Source organism: Girardinichthys multiradiatus, chromosome 17, assembly GCF_021462225.1.
Source record: "Girardinichthys multiradiatus isolate DD_20200921_A chromosome 17, DD_fGirMul_XY1, whole genome shotgun sequence".
NCBI lineage: Eukaryota > Metazoa > Chordata > Actinopteri > Cyprinodontiformes > Goodeidae > Girardinichthys > Girardinichthys multiradiatus.
The window spans coordinates 18,555,449-18,570,251 of record NC_061809.1 but is presented as its reverse complement, the minus strand read 5'-3'; the positions used below and the strand labels follow the sequence as shown (position 1 = coordinate 18,570,251).

Sequence of the window (14,803 nt, the reverse complement as noted above, 5' to 3'; positions counted from 1 at the left end):
CTCAGCACATTAGTTTGTGTGTTTAAAAATTAATCTGTTACCTTTACTCCTGGAGGACCATCTTCACCCTTCTCCCCTTTATCCCCATCAAAACCTGGCAGACCTCTCTCCCCCTTAAAACAAGATTTCCCATCATTATTTCGGATCTTTTAATAGTCATTTTTAAATTCAAAACGAAGATTGCATCTTCTCCACAATTGGTCTATGGTTTTTATGAATGTGAGTTGCACAGACACAAAACTGTGATAGGTTTCCCCACTGCTCCTTGTAGAAGCAACACCAAAATGTTAAAGGTTAATAGATAAACCATATATATTCTAACACCAGGTTAAAATCTTCTGAGGTAAAACTTGACCCCATTTGGTGTATAAACTGAAGCTTCCAAAACTGAATGTAATATTTGGAACAATTGCTGCAATATCTAGAACTCTATATTGCAGAAATTTCATTTGACTTTTCAACTGTTATCTAAACTCCAAATATGAGATGTCTATATTTCTGTGCAGTCAGTCATTGTTCCAGTAAAAGTAGTCTTTCCTGTCACTTTTCAACAACATTTTGCTCTGGTAATGCTGACTAAATAAACATTATGGGTTCATTCTATCAAATGTGAATCAGCTGAACATAAACTACACAATTAAGCAGAATACACTTTAGAGGAATGCTGGCTAATGAATTTGTAATTTTATTTTACTGTTTCCTTCATGTTAAACCAGGTGATGATGTCACATCCATGGTCTCTCTATGGACTAAGCTATGGGTCTGCAACCTGCAGCCCTGAGCTACTTGGGGTTCTTTAGTCCTTGCACCAGTGACTTATAAAACTGAGCAGGGTTTTAGATAAAGTAACAGAACATGTAGTTTCAGCAGTTTTTCTGTATGCTTTTATACAATATTTGCAAAGAATGCCCACAATCAATTGAAACTAATGGTACAGGAATTCAATTTCTTAATTAGGTGCCACACTAGGTACTTATTTTCTTATTTTCAAATTCAAAAATTCTTTATTAATCCCAAAGGCAAATTAAATGTTGTAACTCATGGTATGCAGGTGTCTTCATAGAACCGTTGTAGATGCTGATGGCTGTGGGCAGAAAGGATCTCCTGTAGCGGTTTGTATTACAGCAGATCTGAAGAAGCCTCTGACTGAAGACACTGTTGTTTTGACGGATAGAAAAGATGCTCAGGGTTCTCAATAATGTTCTTCATTTTATGAAGAATCCTGCTTTGCACATGATCTCGAGAGGTTCAAGAGGAGTCCCCAGAACAGAGCCAGCCTTATTTAATAGCTTGTTGAGCTTTTTTAAGTCCCTGGCTCTGATGCTGCTACCTCAGCAGATTATGGCAGAAGAGATCAAACTCTCCACAACAGACTTATAGAAGATATGCAGCATCTTGCTGCAAACACCAAAGGACCTAAGCTTCCTCAAGAAGTACAGTCTGCTCTGTCCCTTCTTGTAGATGGCTTCACAGTTGCATCTCCGCTATAGTCTGTTGTCCAGATGAACACACAGGGACAGAAGTCTGTCTTATACTGGAAGTCTGAGATGTACAGAGTGAAAAGTCCCCTGTGGTGCTCCTGTGCTGCTGACTACCTGGTAAGACAGCCAACCCTTCAGTCTTACAAGCTGTGGTGTGTTTCTCAGGTAGTCTTTGATCCAGGAGATTGTTGAGGCCTCAATCTTCTCAGTCTTCTGGAGATTCTTACAAAGCAAATTACGTTGAATGGTGTTAAATGCACTGAAGAAATCAAAGAACATGATCCTCACAGTGCTGCTGGTTTTGTCCAGATGACAGTGGATTTGTTGAAGCAGGTGTATGATGGCATCTTTAACTCCAACTCCACAGCGGTACGCAATCTAAGGAGGGGCCTGATAACTTGCTAACTCAGGTGGGCCAACAAGAGTCTTTCTAGGACCTTAATGATGTGGGATGTCAGGGCAACAGGTCTACAGTCATTGAGGACTGATGGGTGAGTTTTCTTTATATTGTTTGGTTTGATGTTTTTCTTTGTCTCAGAAGTAGAAATAAATTGTGTTTAAAATAAACAAATACATTATACTGTAGATAAATCCAGGTTTTGTTACCCTAGACAAATTTTATTCAGTAGCAGCAAGGGCAAAAAGGCTGCTGACTCTGGGTCTAAACTATTCTCACTTTGAACATCCTTTAAATGTTTTAGTGTTTGTTTGACCCTTTAGTCAAAAAAAAGAAAATTAATTTCCGGTCAAATTAATTTTTATGTTTACCTGGTTGGGCACTGATCGTGACAGTTAAAGTTATTCCTGACTGATATGTAGAATTGAAACCACCTTGCTAATACTTGAAAAACAATTTCATTTGTTTTGCAACAGAGCAAAGGACTACATATTAAAGAGGATCTCACCGCATCCCCTTTGGAGCCCTTGAAACCACGAGGTCCTTGAATCTGAAGCACACTCCCCTGCAGAGTGAAATTAATTTGTGAAATCATGTCAGAAATCAACAAATGGATTTAGACAAAAAGATATCATGCATATTAGCTTTTGTAATATAAAAGTGAAGCCCTTTTAAAATGTAAACTGAAATAGAGTGCAGTGTCTGCAAATTTCATACTCTTTCTCCTCTGACTCCAGGTAACCCACGATCTCCCTGAAAAAAAGGGTAGCTGTAACTCACATATCCCAAAATAAGATTTTAATTTGAAATGTTAATACATTTTGCTTCTTTTTTCAGGATTGTTTGCTGTTGGAAAAGCAAAAATAGCATGATTAAAAACAACCAAACTTTACAAATCTCCAAATATTTAGTCACAAATAACTTTTACAGTTTTTGACACCTCACTGATATTTTAAAAGAAAAATATATATATAAGCAGACCACTTACAAAACAGCATGGTTCCAGTTTAAATGTTAAATGCAATTCAAGAAATTCTATCCATATAGGCAAAACAATATCACTGTTGGCATCCCAAGTAAACGTTCACACCTTTGTTAACATATCTAGTAAGAAACTGTTTTAATGACCCCATTAGGTCAATTTTCACTTAAATATTTGTATGAAAGAAATCTGCAGAAAGCAGCATTAAAGAGTATCTTGTAGTTAGAGTTAGAGAACAAATCTTGTGACAACATGACTAGCAGACAGGGAGTTTACAAGGCATACATTTATATACTCATCTACAAATAATGAAACCTCATAACTGTCACATGTTTGTGAATATAATTTTCATCATTTTTACAACTAGTTTAGAAGAACACCTTTTAGACTGAGGTTCTCAAAATCTGACATGTACACAATATATTGTGCACCTTAAATAAAATGTTTGAAAAGATCTACCTAATTCCTGCATATAATGTATTTTGCACCAAAACAACTAAAGCAATATGAGCACAATGGTGTCCATAAGAGACTCGTGATTTAAAATGTGACAACAGAACTTGTTTTGTTGACGCATTTATTACTTTACAGATAAAGCATGTCTTCTCAACGTACATAGTTAGGGATTTATGTTGACTTGTTCACTAGACAGCTTTTCTACAACATGACCAACTTTCAGTCAAATGTTTGTACAGTGGAAATGAGTCTTAATCTGCCATCTAGCCTCAATGATATCAGTCATAATGACAATGGAAACATACTCCTGGCATCACCTGTCAGCATTGAAGTGATACATTTTGTTTAAATTAACACAAGTGTTTATCTGAAGCATCATTAAGCAGCTACTTTAACTGTGCTTTCGACACCAAAATGTTCCATAATCCATTAGAAGAAAGTTTAAGCAACAGGGTTGCAGTTTCATTTAAATTAATCATGTTTTATGGGTTTTGTTTTTAACTTATTTTTGTACATTTGGATTTTTTTCTTTTTTTAATGTCTAGGATCCCTGCCTGATTTTCTGTCACACATAAAATAGCCTAAAGCACATAACAACAAAATAAGCACTTTATTTAAAGCATCAAGCAATGATATCTTTCCTTAATACTGAATTTGATATAAGTAAAGAATATAGAAGCATTTTAAACCCTCACTATCATTGTCAACATGCATTAACATAATGTGGCAGCCATAAATGCATGCTATTTAAAAACATCTATTTAATATGTGGCTGTATGGTAAAAGTCCTCTCACCTTTTCTCCTTTGCTGCCATGCAAGCCCTTTGGACCCTGATTGAAGTGAATAAAACATTCAAAATCCAACCGAATAAATATTTCTTACAAAATAAAAAAGAAAGTTTCTCACAATATGACCAGTAGTTCCTTTAACACCTGAATTGCCCTTTTCACCCTAAAAAGATAAGAAAAACCTTGTAAATTGGTATCCGATAAACATCAACAGTAAAACATGAAAGAAGATGCACTGGTATAAAGTGAGCTCACCTGTCTCCCTGGTGGACCAGGTAACCCTCTGGCACCAGGCTGACCTGGAATACTGTCACCCTGATGAAATTTTTGAAACGTTTGAGACACTTTGTTTGCTCAATACATGTTTAATTGCATTTTATAGAGTATTACAAAAACAGAGAAGCAAGAGTAAAAAATGGCAGCTTGGTGGCAACTGATATTGGTTCTATGCTTTTGAAGAAAAAATCTCTACACTGTTCTTCTCACACCATTCTTACATAATTAGTGAAATTATTTATTATACTTCGTTTGATTTGTATCAGAAGTCAGAATTCGAATCTGGGAATGGCGTTTCACCCAAGCAAGCTGCAGGTCATAAAACCCAGTGGGATTAGCAAAATGAAGAACTTTAACATTAACTTGGGACTTTTCTCTACAGACCAGTCAGTCAACAACATAGCTGCAGCAGTCCTTTAGAACTGGTAATTATTGTGAAATTCCTGGCTGCAATTAAATGGACAAACAAAGTTTTTTACTTGGAACTTGTATCCCAATATGCTGAGGATGACATGATCAGAAGTGTCTGAGAACAAATACAAATATATATATATTTTTAGCCTGTGCAACCCACAAAGAAAGAATGCTAAGAGAGTTAAGTCCGTCACCTGTTGCTTTCACTCACACTGCCTGCAGCTAATGATAAGTCAGTTACCATGCAGCTGGATGTATGCACTCTTCAGGATTTCCTGGTTTTTCTGTTTAACTTGTTACAAGCTTGTGAGATTTGCTACAAATGGCATGTTGTTGAAATCATGTTTACATACAACTCTGGGTTCAAATCTTGTGGCAATGTACCTAACTGAAAAAGTTAGACACTCGAGTGCAACCACTATGCAATAATATTTAGTTTGTTTGCTAATGGGCTGCCACATGCAGATTTCCTTTATATATTCACAGCAATGGGTACATTATTATGATTTCAGCAATGGTCTTGAAAATATTTTCATGTTGGTTTGGTCTTGCCTCCCTCAAAGTCTTGATCTTGTTTAGACTTGCACTAGGGTCAGATGCTCTTGACTACAAGAACACCTGCTGCTTTCTTGCTAACCCAATCACAATGCTACTGCAAGAGACATCACATTTGCACAAGGATATTTCCCCCAAAATATGAGAGGCTTCCGAACCTCTAACATCAGTTTCACCCTCTATCTAGAAGAGGAAACACCATCAATATTTTAGTGCAGGAAATGAAGTTTTATAGTACAGAGAGCTGTACACCACAGAGTAAGTCATCCTGTTAAATCATTTACTTTACAATTATGCACTTACTGTGCAAATTGTCACCGGGAAGTCATGTGGACTGTTCATTTCCTGTTGCCGCCAATGCGCCGCCAATCACCGAGGAGTTCGCCCTATATAAACTCTCTGCACCTGTCATTAGGCGCGGCTGTGATTTAATCTGAGCATCTTGCCACTTGTGCTTATGAAGCATTCCAGGTGTTTATTTTTGTTTATTCTGGTTGAGAAAATGGTAAATGTTTGAACTTAACTTTGTCCTCCGTGGCAACTTGTTTAGAACTGGCTGGCTTGATTTCTGGAAAACCCATTGAATAGGTTTCAGACTTAGGGTTTGATCACCTTTGAGTGCTTCAATTGCTTTGTTTCCCTGTTTGCAGATTGCCTACACCCCTAGGCAATCTGTTTTATTTGGTTTCTTTCTTTTGTGCTGGAGGCTGCTTGTTTCTTTGCCTCAGGTTAGTTTTGTGGGAAAACATACTTGCTGTACTTTAGTACCGTTGCCGGTACCCTCCTTCTTTTATGCATATGTCAGTAACTGTAATTGTGCAAATGAACTCAAGCATATCGGACAATTTTTTTTTCTTTTAGCAATACACGATATACCAATGGATTTTGTTCCATGCTGTTTGATTTTTTAGACTTTGAGACTGGAAATTAAAACTTTTGACTACAAATCAGACATACCATAGTTTACCCGTTGAGCATAAGAAAATAACTTTTCTGATTTTTGTGCCAAAACTGACAACTGTGTTGATACCTTTTCTCCTTTGGCACCAGTTACTCCAGGGAGACCCTTTAAAGAGAATAAGGTAAATTAAGTTTTAGGTGGGCAATGAGACAGATATAACAGTGTAAAACGTCTAAAATGTTCTTGGTTTTGCATGAAAGCAAAAACTAAAACAAAGATATATTCATGTGAAAGAAATTAGGACATCCTCCAATACCCTAGTGTAGGCCTTACCAGGGAGGCTGAGGAGTGTGATCGCCCTGTTGTTGGAACACACCCTCCGGTCACCCTTCTTATGAAGGGGGACCACCACCCCAGTCTGCCAGTCCAGAGGCACTGTCCCCGACCACCACGCAATGTTGAAGAGGCCACTCGGACTCTATGTCTCCAACATCCCCCGGAATCTGGTCAAATCTCTCCCGGAGGTGGGAGTTGAATACATCCCTGGCCAAGGGCTCCGCCAGACATTCCCAGCAGACCCTCACTATGCGCTTGAGCCTGCCAAGTCTATCCGGCTTTCTCCTTCTCCAGCGGATCCAACTCACCATCGGGTGGTGATCAGTGGACAGCTCAGCCCCTCTCTTCACCAGAGTGTCCAAAACATGCGTATCTGATGATACGGCAACAAAGTAGATCATTGACCTCCTGCCTAGGGTGTCCTGGTGCCAAGTGCACTGATGGACACCCTTATGTTTGAACATGGTGTTCATTATGGACAATCCGTGACTAGCACAGAAGTCCAGTAACAAAACACCACTCGCATTCAGATCGGGGAAGCCATTCCTCCCTATCACGCCTCTCCAGGTGTCACTGTCATTTCCCATGTGGGCGTTGAAGTCCCCCAGCAGAATAATGGAGTCCCCGGAAGGGGCACAATCCAGCACCCCTGACAGGGACGCCAAGAAGGCCGGGTACTCCGCAGTGTGGCTGGGATGAGGATCAGCTTCTCCAAGTCCGAGGCATTGGTTCTCGACCGGAAAAGGGTGGCTTGTCCTCTTCAGGTTGGAGGGGAGTTCCTGCCTCAAGTGGAGGAGTTTAAGTATCTCGGGGTCTTGTTCACGAGTGAGGGAAGAATGGAGCGGGAGATCGACAGACGGATCGGAGCGGCTGCCGCAGTAAGGGGGCGCTGTGCCGGTCCGTTGTGGTGAAGAGAGAGCTGAGCCGAAAAGCGAAGCTCTCAATTTATCGGTCAGTCTACGTTCCTACCCTCACCTATGGCCATGAACTTTGGGTCATGACCGAAAGAACGAGATCCCGGATACAAGCAGCTGAAATGAGCTTTCTCCGTAGGGTGGCCGGGCACTCCCTTAGAGATAGGGTGAGGAGCTAGGCCATCTGGGAGGGGCTTGGAGTAGAGCTGCTGCTCCTCCACATCGAGAGAAGCCAGTTGAGGTGGCTCGGGTATCTATACCGGATGCCTCCTGGATGCCTTCCTTGGGAGGTGTTCCAGGCACGTCCCACCGGGAGGAGGCCCAGGGGACGGACCAGGACATGCTGGAGGGACTATGTCTCTCGGGGGGCCCGGGAAGGCCTTGGGCTCCCCCCAAAGGAGCTGGAGGAGGTGTCTCGGGAGAGGGACGTCTGGGTGTCTCTGTTGAGTCTGCTGCCCCCGCGACCCGGTCCCGGATAAACGGAAGACGACGAGTTCGAGAAATTAGGACACCTCATTTAATGTCCATCTTCTTAAGAAATATTCTCATATTAATGTTTAATCTTGTTTTTTTTTTTCATGGATGGTCCCACATTTTCCTCAAGAACCTTCTAATCCATAGGAATTCAGGGTGGATTCTGTGACAGTGATCCGGCAGGGTCGAACCACAAAGCTTTCTAGAACCATGAAACTTCCAGCTTCATGCTTCACCGCTGGAATGAGGTTCTTTTCCCACAATATTGTATTTATTTCCTCCCCTCACAACTCCCATTGAAGTTAAGCTTGTGGAGTCTGTTCCTGATTGTACAACTCTTTTAGCATCTTGTACCTGCTTGGATGGACTTGTAAGTCCTTCACAATTTGCCAGTTTCTAAAACATATTTTTTTACTTACTTTAGTTTTTCTATAATGTTAAAACTGATTGATCCAAAAGTCAGACTATGTTAGAAAACACATGCTTGTATAGGGTGTTCTAATTTTCTTCTTATGATTAAATTTAAATTAAAAGGCAAAAACGAAATAAAGGAAAGTGTCTTCATACATCAGGTCCTGGTGCACCTCTAGGTCCTGAGGGTCCAGATGATCCATTCTTCCCTCGTTTACCCCGTTCACCCTACATCATCACACAGAACCTTAGTGGGAAATCCCTTTCCATGTTTTTCTACATATTATTCTACATTTACAGAAATTCAGTATCAACTGTGCATATTTATTTGAAAGAGAAGTAGCTTAAAATTTATTGATTGATTGATTATTTACCTCTCTGCCTGGCTCTCCTGGGTCCCCTGGAGGACCCTTGAGTCCTGGGGATCCTTGTATTCCTGCATTTCCATGAATACCCTGGATGCCCTGTGCACCTGGAGGTCCTGGCTCACCTGGCTCACCCTGAGGTGGAACAGCAAACCAATATGAGGATTGGGAAAACATTGATAAGAATTGAAAGTTTGGAAGATAACCACTTGTTCCATGTAAATTGATTATTCGGCTCTGTCATCACATTTGAATAATTGCTTTCAGTTCAAGTCATTCTTGTATATGAAAAGCACAAGTTTAAACGTTGGAATGAGGAACAGGACTAATTAAATTCCCTAAATTAAAACTGCAATGAGAAACAAAGTCAATTATAGAAGACTGCGTGGATTAATTGATTTTCCAAGAATTTCTAAATGAGCCGTCACTTATTTGTTGGAGTAATATGTGTTGGGTTTCTATTTAATAAGGAGAGAAACTCCACCTTTTGACCTGGAGGACCAGCTTGGCCCTCTGGCCCTCTATGTCCAATGCCTGGCTCACCCTAAAAACACAAAGTAGCCAGATGAACATGTATGAAATGAATATATTGGGTTAAAACTTTAACAAGCTTTACCTTTTGTCCTTTTTCACCAATTTCACCCTGAAAAGTGTTTTAAGAATAGCATAGTTAGAGAAATAAATTAAAGAATGACAACTTTTTACAGTACCCAAATAAGCAAACTCGGAGGAATTTCACATAAAAAATAAGGGCTGCCGGCATGTTTAACAAGGGGAATTATTAATGCCTGCTTTAATCTGTGTCAGAGTCATACAGAAATAGAGCAGAGGAGACATCAAAGGCCTGGATTCAAATGGCGTTACTGACAGGCGAGACGGCAGAGACGCTCTCCCTGAGCTCTGATGTCATTTACTGATCCTGTGTGGATAGGCAGCACTGCAGCCATGATATTTTTATGAACTGGTTGCACATTTCATGCAGCAAATGTTGATCCTGCTTTATGCCCCATGACGATGACAGTACTGATTTCTGTATAATCTGTGTGATAATATCCATGACTCAGTAAATTATAGCAGAGGGTTACAGTGCCTCGCAAAAGTAATTACACCCCTTGAACTTTAGATTATATTTTGTCCTTTTACAACCTCATACCTGACTGTATTTTATTAGGATTTTAAGAGAAAGACAAACAAGTCAAGTGTGCAGATAAGGAAACATGATTTTTCAAGAATTTTATAAAGTGTATAAAAAGAGAGGTTTGCATTTGTTTTCAATTCACTTTAACCACATAGTCCTAATATCCAGTGCAACCAACTGACTTCCTAAAATAACTAATTAGTAAATAGAGTTAATCTATTTAGCCAAACAGTTCAAACTCAGTTAGAATTGGATGGAGAGTGTCTGTGAACTTGTATTTTCAGGTCCTGCCACAGATTCCTGAATTAAGGTCTGGACTTAACATTAATGTTCTGCTGGAAAGGGAACCTCTGCAGTCTCAATCTTTTGCAGATTTCTGTACACATAGCGTTTTGCATGTATGCCAAAAAATTCTGTTTGGCGTTTTTCCCTACAATAGGATATCATGTGGACTTCCTTCTAGTAAGACTTTTTTTCTTACTACTCATCAGTAAAGGCTTGTGAAGTGCATGGGTAACAGTTGCCCTTTCCAGACCTGAGTTGTGGATCTCTGCAGTTCTTCAAGAGTTACCATGTTGCTTCTCCACTTTATTTACTAATTAGGGGACTGAAGGCAGTTGGTTGCACTGGATTTTCATTTAGGGGTGTTAGGGTAAAGGAGAATTAATATGTAATGCCCACCACTAAATATTCAGAAACTATTTAAAGGGTATTTACACTTTTGCAAGGCCCTCTATGTTTATGTTTGTCTGTTTATATTTAAATTCAGACTTTTCATTAAAAACAAAACTACCTGGGCACACCGTGTGGTAAAGCAAGCAACCCATATATGGAGGCGTCAGTCCTTGATGTAACTGTCCCGGGTTCAAGTCCTGACCTCAGAGACCTTTGCTGCATGTCTTCCCCCCCTCTCCACCCCACTTACTGTCCACTTATATATATCTATGTATATCTATAGATATAGATATATTTATATCTATATCTATATATATATCTTCTAACGAGAGATTCATGGCACTAACCCTGAAAGTACAATATGTTACTAAATTAGACCACCTCTGTGGTTGCAGGAAGGGCAGAGTTGGCTCTGGACTAAAATATCTTAACTGCCAACTGATGAGCTGTCATTTTTCCTTTACATAATGTCAATCAACACAGCAGCCACATAGTTAGTAATCAGAAAATAGAAAAGACGCTTTGGGGTTTTCTGCTGGATGCAGATGAACTCTGTCACATTAATGGTTGCCAACAACTACCAGGCAAATGACAACAAAGAGTCATACAATGAATAAATAAATAAAGGTTTCCTGTAAGATTTATTTTCTTAATGTTTTAGGCTCACTGCCCTTCGTTCGATGACTAAATTACAGTGGGCACATTTCATCCCTGAATACCTACAATCATCAATTCATATTAGCACTATGAAAAATAACAATTTAACACAAATCAATTTATGCTTATCAAACCAGCAGGGACATTTGCAAACAATGTTCCATAAAGCTAAAAATGTTATGATGTACTATTACATCCTTATTAAAGCTCTGATCAGACATTTACAAACACTTACAAGGGATAGGAAAGTCACTTTAATTTTGGGATTCAAATGATCAATTTTAAGTGTTCTTCCAAAAAACACAACTTTGTTTCAAAAGCAAGGGTTTGGTGCACAAGTCTAAAATTATTGGAGATTTTCTTTAATGCAGACAAGGTCAAAATTATTCATTAGTCTTAAACATAGCTCCTCCATTAAGTTGAAAGAGCCAGTTAACTCGTCATCTATGAGGCATTGTATAAATAAATAAATAGACAAAGGGGCTTTTATATTTATCCTTTTTAAAGCAAAAACAAAATAAGTTTGGGTTACCTTTATTTTGTGTTTTAAAGTTAAAAAATGTTCACTGTCTTGTCTGACGTCTAAACTAGACCCAGTATTAAAACTACACACGGGTCCAGTAAAACTCTGATCTGTGAAGGTCTAGACATCAAGAAAGCCATGAACTGGCATAAAAAAAAATCAGTGTTTATCTGTGGGTTTTCTCACCAAGAAACTCTTCTACTGGAGTTCTATAAAACCATGACCATGAAGAGTGGAAGTAAATCTAACTTTAGTAAAACAGACAGAGAAACTCCACTCCATATTACTTTTGTTTGATGTAAAATTATGTAATAAGTCTCAAGTCACACAGCTAAGTAAACCAGGTGTGATGGGTGCCATGAATTTAAAGACTCCCATTAAATACCAGATAAAAGGAGTAATATTAGTGTTACCAATCTTTTTTTCACAGTGATATGCATGTTTTTATCATGTCTCTCTTTATCTTTTCAAGGACATATTGTTGTACAGTGTCTTTACTAAATGTCATGTAAATCTTAATATAAATCAGTAGTCACCTTTGGTCCCGGCTTTCCGTTCTCACCTTGCTGCCCCTACCACAGAAGAAATTCGTCTGTATTAAATTCAAAGTATCTCTTATAAACAGAGATAATCAAATACATCTTTTCATTTTTAAACATGTAAAACACATATTTAATATCTTAACAAAAGTACATCCATTGTTATTTGGCAATTGAGTAATTTATTTTACTATATTCTGAAACTGAAAACAACACAAACCTAAATCTTAGTTGGGTTTAAGAATATGGGATCAATAGGGCTGGACAATTTCAGGAAAATATTTATTCCCGATACTACTTTCCGATACTTGCTTAAAATTGAAATGTTATGATTAACTGCATTTCACAGATATGTTTCTTTCTTAACCTTCACACAGTGTCCCCACCACTCTACATGTGTTTTATCCACCAAACATGTACATCAAGTTTGGACATTAAAGGAAACAAGAGTCCATCCAACTGGCCAAATGTTTTTCAATATGCAGCATCAAAATTCTTGTACTCCTGTACAAAATCCTGCACTTTGCAAAATGGTCCATCTTGGAAGAGTGGCAAGAAGAATGTCATTGTGCAAAGAAAGCCATAATAAATCCAATATAAAGTTTCCCACAAGTTATATGAAGACAATGGCTTGTACTTGTATAGCTCTTCATCAAGTCCCCAGAGACGCCAAAGTGCTTCACACTACATTCGTTCATCCACCCATTCACACATTGACCGTGGTAAGCTACATTGTAGCCACAGCTGCCCTGGGGCACACTGACAGAAGTGAGGCTGCCATACACAGGCGCCACTGAGCCCTTTGACCACCATCAGTAGGCAAGGCGGGTAAAGTGTCTTGCCAAAGGACACGACTGAGACAGACATAGCGGGGGCTCAAACCAAATGCATGGAAGAAGGTGGTTGGGTCAGATGAGACCAAAACTCTACTTTCTGGTCAACATGCAAAATATGTTGCAGAAAACTCAAACTACACATCACTCTGATCATGCCATCCCCAAGATAGAACATGGTGATGGCAGCATCATGCTTTAGGGATGCTCTTCTACAGCATGGACAGAGAAGCTCGTCAGATGGAAAGACGGAAGGAGCTCCATACAGGGCAATCCTGGAAGGAAACCTGCAACAGACTTCAGACTGGGTCAGTGCTTCATCTTCTAGCAGGACAATGACCCTGAATATACAGGTCCTTCTCAAAATATTAGCATATTGTGACAAAGTTCATTATTTTCCATAATGTAATGATGAAAATGTAACATTCATATATTTTAGATTCATTGCACACTAACTGAAATATTTCAGGTCTTTTATTGTCTTAATACGGATGATTGTGGCATACAGCTCATGAAAACCCCAAATTCCTATCTCACAAAATTAGCATATCATTAAAAGGGTCTCTAAACGAGCTATGAACCTAATCATCTGAATCAACGAGTTAACTCTAAACACCTGCAAAAGATTCCTGAGGCCTTTAAAACTCCCAGCCTGGTTCATCACTCAAAACCCCAATCATGGGTAAGACTGCCGACCTGACTGCTGTCCAGAAGGCCACTATTGACACCCTCAAGCAAGAGGGTAAGACACAGAAATAAATTCCTGAATGAATAGGCTGTTCCCAGAGTGCTGTATCAAGGCACCTCAGTGGGAAGTCTGTGGGAAGGAAAAAGTGTGGCAGAAAACGCTGCACAACGAGAAGAGGTGACCGGACCCTGAGGAAGATTGTGGAGAAGGGCCGATTCCAGACCTTGGGTGACCTGCGGAAGCAGTGGACTGAGTCTGGAGTAGAAACATCCAGAGCCACCGTGCACAGGCGTGTGCAGGAAATGAGCTACAGGTGCCGCATTCCCCAGACCTGGGCTACAGAGAAGCAGCACTGGACTGTTGCTCAGTGGTCCAAAGTACTTTTTTCGGATGAAAGCAAATTCTGCATGTCATTCGGAAATCAAGGTGCCAGAGTCTGGAGGAAGACTGGGGAGAAGGAAATGCCAAAATGCCAGAAGTCCAGTGTCAAGTACCCACAGTCAGTGATGGTCTGTGGTGCCGTGTCAGCTGCTGGTGTTGGTCCACTGTGTTTTATCAAGGGCAGGGTCAATGCAGCTAGCTATCAGGAGATTTTGGAGCACTTCATGCTTCCATCTGCTGAAAAGCTTTATGGAGATGAACATTTCATTTTTTACGCACGACCTGGCACCAGCTCACAGTGCCAAAACCACTGGTAAATGGTTTACTGACCATGGTATCACTGTGCTCAATTGGCCTGCCAACTCTCCTGACCTGAACCCCATAGAGAATCTGTGGGATATTGTGAAGAGAACGTTAAGAGACTCAAAACCCAACACTCTGGATGAGCTAAAGGCCGCTATTGAAGCATCCTGGGCCTCCATAAGACCTCAGCAGTGCCACAGGCTGATTGCCTCCATGCCACGCTGCATTGAAGCAGTCATTTCTGCCAAAGGATTCCCGACCAAGTATTGAGTGCATAACTGTACATGATTATTTGAAGGTTGACGTTTTTTGTAT

The 14,803-nt window shown here is 39.8% G+C and overlaps 1 protein-coding gene across 9 annotated transcripts in view; it reads right to left on the bottom strand.

Moving 5' to 3' along the window:
• col7a1l (collagen type VII alpha 1-like) overlaps positions 1–14,803 on the bottom strand; it is a 146,601-nt gene that overhangs the window by 21,326 nt on the left and 110,472 nt on the right. For all 9 annotated transcript variants that reach the window (XM_047389958.1, XM_047389959.1, XM_047389957.1 and 6 more), the window contains 12 exons: positions 12,281–12,316; positions 9,368–9,394; positions 9,236–9,295; positions 8,761–8,886; positions 8,543–8,614; positions 6,381–6,416; positions 4,361–4,420; positions 4,224–4,268; positions 4,112–4,147; positions 2,596–2,631; positions 2,387–2,443; positions 42–113 (listed from right to left, as the gene is read on the bottom strand). In XM_047389958.1, the coding sequence (XP_047245914.1) occupies positions 42–113; positions 2,387–2,443; positions 2,596–2,631; positions 4,112–4,147; positions 4,224–4,268; positions 4,361–4,420; positions 6,381–6,416; positions 8,543–8,614; positions 8,761–8,886; positions 9,236–9,295; positions 9,368–9,394; positions 12,281–12,316 (663 nt within the window). The remainder of the gene's footprint in view (positions 1–41; positions 114–2,386; positions 2,444–2,595; positions 2,632–4,111; positions 4,148–4,223; positions 4,269–4,360; positions 4,421–6,380; positions 6,417–8,542; positions 8,615–8,760; positions 8,887–9,235; positions 9,296–9,367; positions 9,395–12,280; positions 12,317–14,803) is intronic.